The sequence below is a fragment of the Triticum aestivum genome, chromosome 7D (assembly GCF_018294505.1).
Source record: "Triticum aestivum cultivar Chinese Spring chromosome 7D, IWGSC CS RefSeq v2.1, whole genome shotgun sequence".
NCBI classification, from domain to species: Eukaryota; Viridiplantae; Streptophyta; class Magnoliopsida; order Poales; family Poaceae; genus Triticum; species Triticum aestivum.
The window spans coordinates 491221542-491239200 of NC_057814.1; the positions used below are offsets into that span (position 1 = coordinate 491221542).

General features: G+C 45.1%; 1 protein-coding gene and 1 pseudogene across 1 annotated transcript; one reads left to right on the forward strand and one right to left on the reverse strand.

Moving 5' to 3' along the window:
* Window positions 1-3598: 3598 nt before the first annotated feature.
* Window positions 3599-6033, forward strand: LOC123171192 (uncharacterized). Its single transcript, XM_044588804.1, has 4 exons — window positions 3599-3660; window positions 5037-5163; window positions 5266-5601; window positions 5710-6033. Exons 1-4 carry the CDS (start codon window positions 3599-3601, stop codon window positions 5758-5760), a joined length of 576 nt encoding a protein of 191 aa, XP_044444739.1. The 3' UTR covers window positions 5761-6033.
* A 505-nt stretch (window positions 6034-6538) lies between these two features.
* On the reverse strand, window positions 6539-17324 carry LOC123170140 (ethylene-responsive transcription factor 1-like; annotated as a pseudogene).
* Between the last annotated feature and the right edge of the window lie 335 nt (window positions 17325-17659).

Consider the following 17659-nt stretch of genomic DNA (forward strand, 5'->3'; position numbering starts at 1 on the left):
TCGAAGATCCGCCCAGCCCTCTCCTGCCACCGCATTGCCCTCGTCGCCTCTAGGACCTCGTTTGAGACAGATCCCACCGGCTGCAGCAGCTTAGGGAAGGACTCGTACATGTACGGGAGCGGCATCTCTGACGGGTCATGCTGGAGATGAATGGGCGATGCTTTTGCCACGGTTCCGTACCTAAACATCTGGATGCATCACAAAAAATTTCATCATCTCCAAAAAAAACCGAACCTACCTAGGGTTCATCATATGGTCAAAAATCCAAAACCTAACTTGTATTATCTAGAAATATCAATTAGGGTTCATCGCCTTCAAAAACCTAACTTGTATTAGGGTTCATCATGTGGTCAAAAAATATCAGTTAGGGTTCATCATGATTCATCACGAAGGATATCCACCTAACTTGTATTATCTAGATGCAATCACCTACATCATATCAACTAGGATTCATCATGATTTTTAACATGAACATGAACATGAACATGAACATAAATCATTTTTAGGCTACAAAAAAGGGGAGTGATTTGACTCAAAGTAATTGGGTGGATCGAAGGAGCTTACTTTTCTCATTTCGGGGCCATCTCGATCCGCAAAATCCGTGAAGAAATGAAGAAGATCGGAGGGGGGAAGTGGAGGAGATGAGAAAGGGGCGAGAGGAAGAAGAAGGCGGCTGGGTGGGGGAGAAGGAGGTGGTTGCGGGCGGGCCGGGGGGTTTATAAATGCCCAAACCCTACCGCCAGGGACCCCGGCAGTAGGGCCAGACAGGCTACCACTGTAGTTCTCGGCGGTAGGGTTGGCGGTAGGGTGCGGGCAGTTCTGTGACGAGGAATGCGCAACCCGGGCCGGTAGCGTTGCACATCCTACCGCCAGGGCCTTCGGCGGTAGGGACCTACCGCCATAATGCCTGGCGGTAGGATGTGCAACCCTACCGCTTTGGTGGCAGTTTTGGTCACAGGAGGTAGGCGTGCGGGGGGAGGCCTCTTACCGCCATAGGGTGCGGCGGTAGGATGTACAAACCTACCACCATGTGTCCTGGCGGTAGGGTGGCCCATAGTACATTTTTGCACCTCCAAACTTCTCTTGTCTTCAATTGTTTTGCACATAACAATTCAATAGCTCACGGTAAGATGGTCCAACTAAGAAAGTTGGTTGCATAGCAAGCACACATCCAAAATGGTTCACAAAATTTTACATAGCAAGTTCAACAAATACGAAACAGTTTCACGAGCAAATGGTTCACGAAGCAAACATGAAATGTTTCTAGTTCAACGGCATGACACGGCAGCAACTTCAGTCTCTCCTTCCCCTCTTCGAGGTTCGGTCCTCGTTGGTCTTTGATCGCTTCTCGGCCGCCGTGTTCTTGCGGTGAGTAGGACGCGCTTTCTGAAACGGGGATGGACTCTTCCAATCCTTCTTCGGCATATTCCTCTTCTCACGCTGGGTTGTTTGAGTTGTTGGAGGTCCGTCGTCATCATCGTACTCCTCCTCCTCGTTGTCCTCTTCCTCCTCATCGTCCTCTTCTCCATGTTCTTCTTCTTCTACTCCCTCCTCGCCCTCTTCTTCATCTTCACCTTCTTCGTCCTCGTCCTCTTGAACCGCCCTAGACGACGAGGCTGCATGGCTCGATGAAGCGAGCCTATGCATCGCTGCAGGAGCAAAAACATCCTCAGTGTTTGTAGCGCACCCAAGCAGGCCCACAAGCCTGCGAGCTTTGTTGACGTACTTCTGCAATGAGAATGAAACAATGAGAAGTTATGCAATGTCGAACTTCTGCAAATGAACTTAAGAAAATGAACTCCATATTACCTTCACCGTTTCCCTCAACTCGTTCTCACTAGCTCGAGTCCCGGGAATAGTACTAAGCGCATCAGAGGCTTGAAAAATGCTTTTGTTCAGCTCCAAAGACTTCAAAGTAATAAAATGAGTCAGTAGCACGAAAGCTGATTTCATCCAATCGTCGGTTGAAAAGAGATAAAAACAACTTACCACTCTGTTCATGAGGGGTCCGTATTCCCTAAACCCTCCGTGAAGCTCTCTGATGCTCCCGTTGTAGGCTTCATTCTCGGAGTCGTCATCGAACAGGTCTTCGGCATCTGCTGGTGTCCACTAGGGCCTCAGACGCAGACGATGCTTGATGCCATCGTCGTACCACATCATGTGATCCTCGTATCGTCCCAGTCAATCACTCTCCTCTCCGTGTCTTTGCGGCCTTTCCACTCGTTCCATTGCTTCACGTATTTCACATGTTGGGCTTCCCAATCTGTGATTGACTGATTCTTCTGCCTGCTCATCCTGCAATGCATAAGAAAGAATGTAAAACACCCTTCTTGTATGAATGTAAAACATCAAAACAAGAACTTGGAATCAATGCGGACGGCTTGTGGTACTCACTGGTGTAGGTCGTAGCCACCGGTATCGTGGACGATGCCGGTTGGTGGTGTGTGTTGCGCCTTACCAAATCGCGCGGCAACGTGCTGTGGCAAGTGGTACTCCACGACATAGACACAAATCATGGGCCCGATGCACCGCCAGAGAAGCCGGTCCTGCTTGCACATGCTGTTCAGCTCGAACCCCCACTCTCGATCATCATTATACGGTCGCCAAGTAACCTAGTACCAAACAATGGTAAGCTCAAGTGAAAGTGTTATCGAAACTATTCGAAATGTAGTTCTTATACCTGGAAAGGCGTGAGGGCATCAAGCTCGTTGCTGAAGGCCTTGTACAAGGCCTTGGATTCGCCCGTGTAGATACGCACCACGTCCCAAGCGTATGCGACGCCCGGGTTCAGACCATCTTCGTCATCTTCGCCATAGTCCGTCCATGCACGCGAGCGCAGCTTCTCCGGACAGCCCACCGGGATTCGCTCCCACATCCAAATGGAGAGGCCCCATACACATCCACACATACCGGACGTGACTTCCGCTCTCTGGGTCACGTCGTCAAGCTACAAAACAAGTATATATGATAAGATGTTAAAATGTAAAGCAGCACGCGTCCATGATATTTGAAAGAAAGTGATATTCACTTACCGAACGGTATAGGTAGGCGAGTCCGGCAGCCCCCCAGCTGTACCCCGCATCCCAGTCCTTTAGGAAGTCGAGATACATCCATAGGGCAGAGTTCCCGGAGCAGTCCAGAAACACTACCTCCGTGAGAAGATACCATAGGTAGGTCCTGGCATACTGCTCCACCCTATGGAAGAGCACGACCCTCGAGCGGTAGGGCCATAATCGTCACCCAATCCTCGAGGGTCACGGTCATCTCCCCACATGGAAGATGGAAGTTGTGCGTCTCTGTCCGCCACCGGTTGATCAAAGCCGCGAGAGCCGAGTGGACGAGCGTCGTCGGCTTACGCTTGAACTGCAGGACAAAACCCAATAGTCGGGCTCTCCTGAAGAATGGTGCGCACCGCTCGTCGTACTCCATCTTAACCGTCGTCTTGTGAGCCCTCATCCGCAGTGGCGGCAGCATATGTGAAAATCAATAACCAAAGCATAATTAGCATGGACATAATAGTTAGCAACTTGTATTCATCAATTGAAAGATTGGGTTTAAGAATGGTAATTACCACTCCATTCTCAATGAAACAGGCACGATGACGCTTGTCGAACTTAGTGCCAAGCATGGTGTACTTCATGCCGATGTCGTCCGCAAGAGGTGGCCTCCTAATTTTTTTGCATAAACATAGGCATAAGCATATCAAAAGAATTTTTAACATGAACTAGGGTTCATCATGAACTAGGAAACATATAGATGCATAACAAAGGTTCATCACGTCCAAAAAAACCTATGAGTTCAATATTTGAATAATCATATAATGATTTTTTAAACATGAACATGAACTAAATAAAATACATATATCAAGATGCAATAGCAAGGTTAAAAAATAAATAAAATACATATATCAAGATGCAATGACCATGGTTCAAATGCATCATGTCATATCATATTTCTCCAACAACATCCAACATCCAACATGCATCATATCATATTGTTTTCAAAAACAAAAACCATGAACTAGGGTTCATCTTGAGGGGTTAACCATGTTTACTCCAACAAAATCCACTACTTGCATCATATAAGATCCACATGCATCCTATATCAAAACAAATATCTCCAATATTCATCATATCATAAAAAAATTAACACAAAAAATTATGAACTAGGTTCATCTTGAGAGTTCAACATTTGTTCTCCAACTGTATCCACTACTTGCATCATAGCATATCAACATGCATCATCATATCACAATAAATTCCTCTAACATGCATCATATTAAAAAAAATCCTCCAAAAATAATATGAACTAGGGTTCATCTTCACATAACCATACCAACTAGTGACTAGAGTTCATATCTAACACAATATAACATCTATAATCAACCTAAATCAATCCTAGGGTTCAAATTTTTTTAATCTAGTTCAAAAAGGGGAGTGATTTGAATCAAATAATGCGACGAATCGGAAGCTATTTGACTAAAACTAATTGGAGGGATCGAAGGAGCTTACTTTTCTTTCTTCGGGGCCATCTCGATCCACAAAAACGATGAAAAAACGACGAAGATCAGAGGGGGGGAGTGGAGGAGATGAGAGAGGGGCGAGAGGAACAACTCCTCTGTTCTTGGGGCGGCTGGGTGGGGGGGACAAGGGGTGGGGCGGCCGGCCCGCGGGCTTATAACTGCCCACAGCCTACCGCCAGGGTCCCTGGCGGTAGGATCGGACAGGCTACCGCCAGGACCAGCGGCGGTAGGGTGGGGCGGAGGGGGACGGAGGCCATTACCGCTACTGACGTGGATAAGTTTCCTACCGCCGCAGGTTCTGGCGGTAGGCTATAGCATCCTACCGCCGGGCCTGGTGACGATAGGAGAAAGGGTCAAATCTCGAAAAAAAATCAAACAGGGGTCAGATCTCAATTTTGTTTGATAAAAGGGTCAAAACACGAAATTTTGCCCCCCATAGCGGGTCGCCAAGCCGTTCCTCTGATTACTAGTGTTGCACTGCATTGCTCCTCCCATTCCCATTCTCGCTATAAAGATCATTGGAGGCCCCATTCCATTCGGTTTATCATACAACTGCTCCTACTAGCCCCCTCCGCTCCGGCCCCAGCTTGCTTCTCTTATCCACCTCATTCTCCCCGTCCCCTGTGCCGGGCAAGTGTCAAGTGCGTGTGAACCAGGAATCATCAGACAAGGATCGATCAATGTAGGAGTAGTTTAAGTTTCTAACTCACCTGGCTAAGCATTTGGTGGTTTTGGTTTTGCAGAAGGCGAGGAGGCGGCAGGCGCCGGCGTTCGGGGAGTGGAACTACTGCCACGGCTACGACGAGCCGCCGGCCGAGCGCTACGCCAAGGAGCCGGAGGACTGCAGCGACGTGTGGTTCAAGTACTCGCCGCCTCCGCGCAAGCCGGCGCCCAAGAAGACGAGGAGCGACGTGGCTCGGGAGAAGCAGGGGAGGCGCGCGGGGGCGTTGGAAGGCGGCGGCCTGGCGCGCGCCACGTCCAGAGCCGCCTCCGCGTCCAGGGTGGTGCGGCCGGTCGACGAGGACCTGTACCAGGTGCCTCCGCCGGAGCTCGCCTCCCGCCATTACCGACCAAGACGGGTACGTACAAACTCGAAATGGTCTGGTTTTAAATTTTGTTCTCCTCAGTATGGTTCGAACTTCGAAGTGGAGCTGACTTCTCTTTGGTTGGATGATGCCTTTCTTCAGAAGAGGAGCCTGTGGATAGAATGCCTGGGCCTCAACTCGTGCGTCGCCTGAACGCCTGTGGATGGGATGCTGCATGCTCCTTCTCAACTAGAAGTAGATTGATTGATCGGCCGGTCGGATGCTTGTGTTTTGTTTCGTGATCTCTTGGGCTATTTATTTCCACCGCAAAGTTTGTATCCCAAGATTAGTAGCAGGTCTGGTCTCGTTCCTAGGCTGGGCTGGGTCGATGTGTTGTGAGTATAGATTCTGGGGCTTTTTGTTTACAGCAGAAATGAAACAATCTATTATAGTGCAAAATAGTCGGTTCGTACGAACGTGATAGCTAGAGAGATTAATTATCAAATGACCAAACATCTTATGGACGGCCTAGCCTAGGCACGAGATAAACTTATGCTCAGAAATTAGATACATAGGTCACTTCTATCACCAATTAAACAGCCGGTACTAAAGGGAAAAAGTGATCAAACGCACAGATTAAAGCAAACTGGACACAGATTCATGTTGTTCACATTCAGAAATGATAAAGACGACATCAAAGTTGACAAAAAATTAAGACAACAGTTCATCATAAATGGCTGCCACACAGACAGTCAACTAGCGAAAGGGTCGATTACTAAAGAGACTCAGGACGCGACTTTTTTGCATCTAAACTTGAACATAAGCATATGATGGCCGAAGGTGACAATAGGGTGCTTCCTAATCTCCCATAGTCTTATTCCTAAAAGATGGAGCAAATATTTCAGAGTAATGAAAAGATTATCAATCTTAGACTAAACATCCAAATTGCAAAGGCTTACCCTTTGTCCCGATACACATGGGTTTGAATCCCTTAGAAAAATTCGCCACGGATGGGCATGTCATCAAAGTTCCAAAGGTCCATGCTGTCGACGACATCATGAGGCACATCAAAATTCAGAAGGCTATCAATCGGCTCATCGACGCCATCATCCATACAAAACCTCATCCAATCTTCGAAATCGATAGCATCATTCTCCGTAACAGGAGGCACCACTGAGTTGTAGGTGTTACTCCGAACAAGCGCATATTCAGCTCCTTCAGCAATCACCACTGAGTTGTAGGTGTTACCCTGGACAAGTGCAGATTCTGCTCCTTCAACAATAGTGGAAATGAGAGCCATGGATGATTTATATGGAGTCTTGATGTTATACTCCCAGCCCAAGTCAGAGCAGCCAAAAGTGTTGCTTCCCTGTTCATAGTACATATTCATAACAGGAGCTTCAATAGGGACAGCGGAGTTCATTGCAGGAACAAATGGCACGTTATCAAGCTGAATAAGTGGCTGGTTTGATGCAAAGTCAGGAGATGGGTACACGAAAGCATTTGGGTTAGCATGGTTGTTGACTGCTGGTGTGACGATAGTTTCCTGTCCTGTGCTTGGCTTGGGTGCTTTGGGTTCCTGAACTGCTATTTCCTCTACAAAGTTAACCTTGGCCTTCTTGCCATGGATCCGGCGTGCTTTGACATCATAAGCTCTTGCGGCTTCTTCAGCACTGTTGAAAGTACCGAGCCAGACACGGACACCCTTGCTAGGATCTCTGATTTCAGCAGCCCATTTACCCGAGGGGCGCTGACAGATACCCTTGAATTGGTTCTTTCTCTTCCTTTTTGCTGGCCTTTCTGAAGGACCATCAAAACCAGTAGTACTCATGGTGCTTAAGTCATCTGCAATGGAAGGTCAATGTCAATGCTAAGAGGGACCAACACAAACAAACTTCTCTCACAAAAAGTAAATAATTTCATCATGGACATGAATTTTATGTAAAAATATATTGACCGTAATGAACACTGAAACATGATGTGTCTATTCGGGTGAACGCATCATCAGTCAAGCACAAAACAAATAAAATAATAAAAATTATAACTTAATAAAAAATCCAGGGTACTGATGAACAAACCTCGTGTTATAGACCATTGGCATCATTCTGCAATTATTAATCTACAAACTACATTATAGACGATGCAGAATCGAGGATACGGTTTTCAGTCGGATTCAATGATTAGCAGAATAATCCTTTGGACTGATAAATGAACCAAGTCTAGAACAATCCTCATGCACACCTACTGTTGGGGAACGTAGTAATTTCAAAAAATTTCCTACGCACACGCAAGATCATGGTGATGCATAGCAACGAGAGGGGAGAGTGTTGTCCACGTACCCTCGTAGACCGACAGCGGAAGCGTTATCACAACGGGGTTGATGTAGTCGTACGTCTTCACGATCCGACCGATCAAGTACCGAACGCACGGCACCTCCGAGTTCTACACACATTCAGCTCGATGACGTCCCTCGAACTCCGATCCAGCCGAGTGTTGAGGGAGAGTTTCGTCAGCACGACGGCGTGGTGACGATGATGATGTTCCACCGACGCAGGGCTTCGCCTAAGCTCCGCAACGGTATTATCGAGGTGTAATATGATGGAGGAGGGCACCGCACACGGCTAAGAGATCTCAAGGATCAATTGTTGTGTCTCTGGGGTGCCCCCCTGCCCCCGTATATAAAGGAGCAAGGGAGGAGGAGGCCGGCCCTAGGAGGAGGCGCACCAAGTGTGGAGTCCTACTAGGACTCCCTAGTCCTAGTAGGATTCCACCTCCCATATGGAATAGGAAAAGAGGAAGGGAAAAAGAGAAGGAAGGAAGGGGGCGCCCCCCTTCTCTAGTCCAATTCGGACTAGACCAAGGGGAGAGGTGCGGCCACCCTTGTGGCCCTTTTTCTTCTTTCCCGTATGGCCAAATAAGGCCCAATACGTATTCCCGTAACTCTCCGGTACTCCGAAAAATACCCGAATCACTCGGAACCTTTCCGAAGTCCGAATATAGTCGTCCAATATATCGATTTTTACGTCTCGACCATTTCGAGACTCCTCGTCATATCCCCGATCTCATCCGGGACTCTGAACTCCTTCGGTACATCAAAACTCAATAAAACTATCATCGTAACGTTAAGCGTGCGGACCCTGCGGGTTCGAGAACTATGTTGACATGACCGAGACACGTCTCCGGTCAATAACCAATAGCGGGACCTGGATGCCCATATTGGCTCCCACATATTCTACGAAGATCTTTATCGGTCAGACCGCATAACAGCATACGTTGTTCCCTTTGTCACCGGTATGTTACTTGCCCGAGATTTGATCGTCAGTATCTCGATACCTAGTTCAATCTCGTTACCGGCAAGTCTCTTTACTCGTTCCGTAACACATCATCCCGCAACTAACTCATTAGTCACAATGGTTGCAAGGCTTATAGTGATGTGCATTACCGAGTGGGCCCAGAGATACCTCTCCGACCATTGGAGTGACAAATCCTAATCTCGAAATACGCCAACCCAACAAGTACCTTTGGAGACACCTGTAGAACACCTTTATAATCACCCATTTTTGTTGTGACGTTTGGTAGCACACAAAGTGTTCCTCCGGTAAACGGGAGTTGCATAATCTCATAGTCATAGGAACATGTATAAGTCATGAAGAAAGCAATAGCAACATACTAAACGATCGAGTGCTAAGCTAATGGAATGGGTCAAGTCAATCACGTCATTCTCCTAATGAGGTGATCTCGTTAATCAAATGACAACTTATGTCTATGGCTAGGAAAGATAACCATCTTTGATTAACGAGCTTGTCAAGTAGAGGCATACTAGTGACACTCTGTTTGTCTATGTATTCACACATGTATTATGTTTCCGGTTAATACAATTCTAGCATGAATAATAAACATTTATCATGATATAAGGAAATATATAATACTTTATTATTGCCTCTAGGGCATATTTCCTTCAGTCTCCCACTTGCACTAGAGTCAATAATCTAGTTCACATCGCCATGTGATTTAACATCAATAATTCACATCACCATGTGACTAACACCCATAGTTCACATCTCTATGTGACCAACACTCAAAGGGTTTACTAGAGTCAATAATCTAGTTCACATCGCTATGTGATTAACACCCAAAGAGTACTAAGGTGTGATCATGTTTTGATTGTGAGATAATTTTAGTCAACGGGTCTGTCACATTCAGATCCGTAAGTATTTTGCAAATATCTATGTCTACAATGCTCTTCACGGAGCTACTCTAGCTAATTGCTCCCACTTTCAATATGTATCTAGACCGAGACTTAGAGTCATCTAGATTTAGTGTCAAAACTTGCATCGACGTAACCCTTTACGACGAACCTTTTGTCACTTCCATAATCGAGAAACATATCCTTATTCCACTAAGGATAACTTTGACCGCTGTCCAGTGATCTACTCCTAGATCACTATTGTACTCCCTTGCCAAAATCAGTGTAGGGTATACAATAGATCTGGTACACAGCATGGCATACTTTATAGAACCTATGGCCAAGGCATAGGGAATGACTTTCATTCTCTTTCTATCTTCTGCCGTGGTCGGGCTTTGAGTCTTACTCAATTTCACACCTTGTAACATAGGCAAGAACTCTTTCTTTGACTGTTCTATTTTGAACTACTTCAAAATCTTGTTAAGGTATGTACTCATTGAAAAAACTTATCGAGCGTCTTGATCTATCTCTATAGATCTTGATGCTCAATATGCAAGCAGCTTCACCGAGGTCTTTCTTTGAAAAACTTCTTTCAAACACTCCTTTATGCTTTGCAGAATAATTCTACATTATTTCCGATCAACAATATGTCATTCACATATACTTATCAGAAATGTTGTAGTGCTCCCACTCACTTTGTTGTAAATACAGGCTTCACCGCAAGTCTGTATAACACTATTTCCTTTGATCAACTTATCAAAGTGTATATTCCAACTCCGAGATGCTTGCACCAGTCCATAGATGGATCGTTGGAGCTTGCATATTTTGTAAGCACCTTTAGGATTGACAAAACCTTCTGGTTGCATCATATACAACTCTTCTTTAACAAATCCATTAAGGAATGCAGTTTTGTTTATCCATTTGCCAGATTTCATAAAATGCGGCAATTGCTAACATGATTCGGACAGACTTAAGCATAGATACGAGTGAGAAACTCTCATCGTAGTCAACACCTTGAACTTGTCGAAAAACCTTTTTGCGACAATTCTAGCTTTGTAGATAGTAACACTACTATCAGCGTCCGTCTTCCTCTTGACGATCCATTTATTCTCAATTGCTTGCCGATCATCGGGCAAGTCAACCAAAGTCCACACTTTGTTCTCATACATGGATCTCATCTCAGATTTCATGGCCTCAAGCCATTTTGCGGAATCTGGGCTCACCATCGCTTCTTCATAGTTCGTAGGTTCGTCATGGTCTAGTAACATAACCTCCAGAACAGGATTACCGTACCACTCTGGTGCGGATCTTACTCTGGTTTACCTACGAGGTTTGGTAGTAACTTAATCTGAAGTTACATGATCATCATCATTAACTTCCTCACTAATTGGTGTAGGTGTCTCAGAATCTGGTTTCTGTGATGAACTACTTTCCAATAAGGGAGCAGGTATAGTTACCTCATCAAGTTCTACTTTCCTCCCACTCACTTCTTTCGAGTGAAACTCCTTCTCTAGAAAATTTCCGAATTTAGTAACAGAAGTTTTGCCTTCGGATCTGTGATAGAAGGTATACCCAACAGTCTCCTTTGGGTATCATATGAAGACACATTTCTCCGATTTGGGTTCGAGCTTATCAGGTTGAAGTTTCTTCACATAAGCATCGCAACCCCAAACTTTAAGAAACGACAACTTTGGTTTCTTGCCAAACCACAGTTCATAAGGCGTCGTCTCAACGGATTTTGATGGTGCCCTATTTAACGTGAATGTAGCTGTCTCTAATGCATAACCCCAAAACGATAGTGGTAAATTGGTAAGAGACATCATAGATTGCACTATATCCAATAAAGTACGTTTATGACGTTCGGACACACCATTATGCTGTGGTGTTCCAGGTGGCGTGAATTTGTGAAACTATTCCACATTGTTTTAGTTGAAGACCAAACTCGTAACTCAAATATTTGTCTCCGCGATCAAATCATAGAAACCTTATTTTCTCGTCACGATGATTTTCTACTTCACTCTGAAATTCTTTGAACTTTTCAAATGTTTCAGACTTATGTTTCATTAAGTAGATATACCCATATCTGCTCAAATCATCTGTGAAGGTGAGAAAATAATGATACCTACTACGAGCCTCAATATTCATCGGACCACATACATCTGTATGTATGATTTCCAACAAATCTGTTGCTCTCTCCATAGTTCCGGAGAACGGCGTTTTAGTCATCTTGCCCATGAGGCATGGTTCGCAAGCATCAAGTGATTCATAATCAATTGATTCCAAAATCCCATCAGTATGGAGTTTCTTCATGCGCTTTACACCAATATGACCTAAACGGCAGTGCCACAAATAAGTTGCACTATCATTATTAACTTTGCATCTTTTGGCTTCAATATTATGAATATGTGTATCACTACGATCGAGATCCAACAAACCATTTTCGTTGGTGTGTATGACCATAGAAGGTTTTATTCATGTAAACAGAACAACAATTGTTCTCTAACTTAAATGAATAACCGTATTGCAATAAACATGATCAAATCATATTCCTGCTCAACGCAAACACCAAATAACACTTATTTAGTTTCAACACTAATCCCGATAGTATAGGGAGTGTGCGATGATGATCATATCAATCTTGGAATTACTTCCAACACACATCGCCACCTCGCCTTTTACTAGTCTCTGTTTATTCTGCAACTCCCGTTTCGAGTTACTACTCTTAGCAACTGAACCAGTATCAAATGCTGAGGGGTTGCTATAAACACTAGTAAAGTACACATCAATAAAATGTATATCCAATATACCTTTGTTCACTTTGCCATCCTTCTTATCCACCAAATACTTGGGGTAGTTCCGCTTCCAATGACCAGTCCCTTTGCAGTAGAAGGACTTAGTCTCAGGCTTAGGTACAGACTTGGGCTTCTTCACTTGAGTAGCAACTTGCTTGCCGTTATTTTTGAAGTTCCCCTTCTTCCCTTTGCCCTTTTCTTGAAACTAGTGGTCACGTCAACCATCAACACTTGATGTTTTTCTTGATTTCTACCTTCGTCGATTTCAGCATCACGAAGAGCTCGGGAATTACTTTCGTCATCCCTTGCATACTATAGTTCATCATGAAGTTCTACTAACTTTGGTGATGGTGACTAGAGAATTCTGTCAATCACTATTTTATCTGGAAGATTAACTCCCACTTGATTCAAGCGATTGTAGTACCCAGACAATCTGAGCACATGCTCACTAGTTGAGCGATTCTCCTCCATCTTTTAGCTATAGAACTTGTTGGAGACTTCATATCTCTCAACTCGGGTATTTGCTTGAAATATTAACTTCAACTCCTGGAACATCTCATATGGTCCATGACGTTCAAAACGTCTTTGAAGTCCCGATTCTAAGCCGTTAAGCATGGTGCACTAAACTATCAAGTAGTCATCATATTGAGCTAGCCAAACGTTCATAACGTCTGCATCTTCTCCTGTAATAGGTCTGTCACCTAGTGGTGCATCAAGGACATAATTTTTCTGTGCAGCAATGAGGATAATCCTCAGATCACGGATCCAATCCGCATCTTTGCTACTAACATCTTTCAACACAATTTTTCTCTAGGAACATATCAAAAATAAACACAGGGAAGCAACAACGCGAGCTATTGATCTACAACATAATTTGCAAAATACTATCAGGACTAAGTTCATGATAAATTTAAGTTCAATTAATCATATTACTTAAGAACTCCCACTTAGATAGACATCCCTCTAATCCTCTAAGTGATCACGTGATCCATATCAACTAAACCATGTCCGATCATCACGTGAGATGGAGTAGTTTCAATGGTGAACATCACTATGTTGATCATATCTACTATATGATTCACGCTCGACCTTTCGGTCTCCGTGTTCCGAGGCCATATCTGTTATATGCTAGGCTCGTCAAGTTTAACCTGAGTATTCCGCGTGTGCAACTGTTTTGCACCCGTTGTATTTGAACGTAAAGCCTATCACACCCGATCATCACGTGGTGTCTCAGCACGAAGAACTTTCGCAACGGTGCATACTCAGGGAGAACACTTATACTTTGATAATTTAGTGAAGGATCATCTTATAATGATACCGTCAAACAAAGCAAGATAAGATGCATAAAGGATTAACATCACATGCAATCAATATAAGTGATATGATATGGCCATCATCATCTTGTGCTTGTGATCTCCATCTCCGAAGCACCGTGCTTGTGATCTCCATCTCCGAAGCACCGTCATGATCACCATCGTCACCGGCGCGACACCTTGAACTCCATCATAGCATCGTTGTTGTCTCGTCAATCTTATGCTTCTACGACTATCGCTACCGCTTAGTGATAAAGTAAAGCATTACATGGCGATTGCATTGCATACAATAAAACGACAACCATATGGCTCCTGCCAGTTGCCGATAAATCGGTTACAAAACATGATCATCTCATACAACAAATTATATCACATCATGTCTTGACCATATCACATCACAACATGCCCCTGCAAAAACAAGTTAGACGTCCTCTACTTTGTTGTTGCAAATTTTACGTGGCTGCTACAGGCTTAGCAAGAACCGTTCTTACCTACGCATCAAAACCACAACGATAGTTTGTCAAGTTGGTGCTGTTTTAACCTTCGCAAGGACCGGGCGTAGCCACACTCGGTTCAACTAAAGTGAGAGAGACAGACACCCGCCAGTGACCTTTAAGCAACGAGTGCTCACAACGGTGAAACCAGTCTCGCGTAAGCGTACGCGTAATGTCGGTCCGGGCCGCTTCATCTCACAATACCGCTGAACCAAAGTATGACATGCTGGTAAGCAGTATGACTTATATCGCCCACAACTCACTTGTGTTCTACTCGTGCATAGCATCAACGCATAAAACCAGGCTCGGATGCCACTGTTGGGGAACGTAGTAATTTCAAAAAATTTCCTACGCACACGCAAGATCATGGTGATGCATAGCAACGAGAGGGGAGAGTGTTGTCCACGTACCCTCGTAGACCGACAGCGGAAGCGTTATCACAACGCGGTTGATGTAGTCGTACGTCTTCACGATTCGACCGATCAAGTACCGAACGTATGGCACCTCCGAGTTCTACACACGTTCAGCTCGATGACGTCCCTCGAACTCTGATCCAGCCGAGTGTTGAGGGAGAGTTTCGTCAGCACGACGGCATGGTGACGATGATGATGTTCCACCAACGCAGGGCTTCGCCCAAGCTCCGCAACAGTTATCGAGGTGTAATATGGTGGAGGGGGGCACCGCACACGGCTAAGAGATCTCAAGCATCAATTGTTGTGTCTCTGGGGTGCCTCCCTGCCCCCGTATATAAAGGAGCAAGGGAGGAGGAGGCCGGCCCTAGGAGGGGGCGCACCAAGTGTGGAGTCCTACTAGGACTCCCTAGTCCTAGTAGGATTCCACCTCCCATATGGAATAGGAAAAGAGGAAGGAAAAAAGAGAAGGAAGGAAGGGGGCGCCCCCCTTCCCTAGTCCAATTCGGACTAGACCAAGGGGAGGGGTGCGGCCACCCTTGTGGCCCTTTTTCTTCTTTCCCGTATGGCCCAATAAGGCCCAATACGTATTCCCGTAACTCTCCGGTACTCAGAAAAATACCCGAATCACCCGGAACCTTTCCGAAGTCCGAATATAGTCGTCCAATATATCGATTTTTACGTCTCGACCATTTCGAGACTCCTCGTCATATCCGCGATCTCATCCGGGACTCCGAACTCCTTCGGTACATCAAAACTCAATAAAACTGTCATCGTAACGTTAAGCGTGCGGACCCTACGGGTTCGAGAACTATGTAGACATGACCGAGACACGTCTCCGGTCAATAACCAATAGCGGGACCTGGATGCCCATATTGGCTCCCACATATTCTACGAAGATCTTTATCGGTCAGACCGCATAACAACATACGTTGTTCCCTTTGTCACCGGTATGTTACTTGCCCGAGATTTGATCGTCGGTATCTCGATACCTAGTTCAATCTCGTTACCGACAAGTCTCTTTACTCGTTCCGTAACACATCATCCCGCAACTAACTCATTAGTCACAATGCTTGCAAGGCTTATAGTGATGTGCATTACCGAGTGGGCCCAGAGATACCTCTCCGACAATTGGAGTGACAAATCCTAATCTCGAAATACGCCAACCCAACAAGTACCTTTGGAGACACCTGTAGAGCACCTTTATAATCACCCATTTACGTTGTGACGTTTGGTAGCACACAAAGTGTTCCTCCGATAAATGGGAGTTGCATAATCTCATAGTCATAGGGACATGTATAAGTCATGAAGAAAGCAATAGCAACATACTAAACGATCGAGTGCTAAGCTAACGGAATGGGTCAAGTCAATCACGTCATTCTCCTAATGAGGTGATCTCGTTAATCAAATGACAACTTATGTCTATGGCTTGGAAACATTACCATCTTTGATTAACGAGCTAGTCAAGTAGAGGCATACTAGTGACAATCTGTTTGTCTATGTATTCACACATGTATTATGTTTCCGGTTAATACAATTCTAGCATGAATAATAAATATTTATCATGATATAGGGAAATATATAATACTTTATTATTGCCTCTAGGGCATATTTCCTTCACCTACAACCATCTAACAAGGAAGCAACTCAAGAGGTCAAGACCCAATCAAAACGGAGAAATTTGACCATTTATGCGGATTTTCTACCCCTTTTGACTAAATGGTAAACTTATGGATCACCGTCAAAGATCACAAGTATAAATCACAAGATTGTCAACCTAACAACAAAAATCGCTTCTCTGAAAGAAAGGAACGGCGTCATAAACAAGTTACCAACTGAACACAACAGAGAATGGAAAAAGCCTAACCCTTCACCCAAATCACTCCATGATAGCACATCCAATCCAAAATCTCTAAACAAAAAGGAGTAACACAGCCCAAACACAGCCTTCCAACAACACTCCTTAGTTCTACTACCCTCGTCCTGGTAACAACCCCCTCATATTTTTGGTCATATTTTGACCATGATTTTAACTAATATAATACAAATTAATCATGGCAAAAGTAATATCAAAGTACATTCAAATAAGATCCAACAATATAATTTTTTATTACATGCATTTATAGTTTACTAGTTAATTATGCGGTCAAACTTTGATTCAAAATACAAGACTAATAGAGGCAAACATGTGTGGACAATAGTTAGACGCTAAAGGTAAGGATATGTAGATTAAAAATTAGTCCAAGCGACCCGGGGTCGATACCTTGGGAGAGGGGCCTCTTGACGGTGGCAGAGGGCTTGATCTTGATGACCTCCTCGTCGTCGTCCTTCTCAGCCACCCCACTACGCCCGAGCTCCAGGTCGGAGTCCCCAGAGTCGGCCTCGAACTCCTATAATTCGGCCTCGAAGTCCTCCTCATCGTCGTCCAGCCAGAGTCCCTTGCACCTGCTCAGCCCCGTGAAGTGACGGCCCCCATCATCGCTCCGTTGGGGCTTCTTCGTCCCGGGACACACCGTTGCCGCCCTCACCTTCCGCGTCACCGCGGGAACCTCGACGTCTGCGAGTAACCGTCCGTCGCACATGATGCCCGCTGGTACCTTGTCGTAGTCGTCGCCAGGGGAGGGGCCTCACCGTAATTGGTAAATGGGCAGAGGTTTTAATAAATCAGGGCAGCAGGGGTGGTTTTGGAGGGTGCAAGGTTAGTACCCTATATAGGTGGTGGCCGTGTGAAGGCGCGAGGGGGCACGCGGAGGGGACCACGCATCAGCGAGGGGCCGCGTGGCAGGCGGAAGGCATGAGGCAGCTCCGAAAGCGAACATTTCTACTTGAGGGAATCTAGTATTTGCTCTAGGGAATGAACAGATGGGGGTACTTTGACTTTCTTTCTTCAGAGGCAAGTCAATATTTATTAGCTCAA

What these genes read in the sequence shown, in the direction of transcription:
- LOC123171192 (XM_044588804.1), top strand. Translation starts at nt 3,599, where the DNA reads ATGACGCTTGTCGAACTTAGTGCCAAGCATGGTGTACTTCATGCCGAT. An exon ending in CTGTGCCGGGCAAGTGTCAA is followed by an intron (nt 5,164 to 5,265) that starts GTGCGTGTGAAC and finishes TTGGTTTTGCAG; the next exon opens with AAGGCGAGGAGGCGGCAGGC. An exon ending in GCCATTACCGACCAAGACGG is followed by an intron (nt 5,602 to 5,709) that starts GTACGTACAAAC and finishes GCCTTTCTTCAG; the next exon opens with AAGAGGAGCCTGTGGATAGA.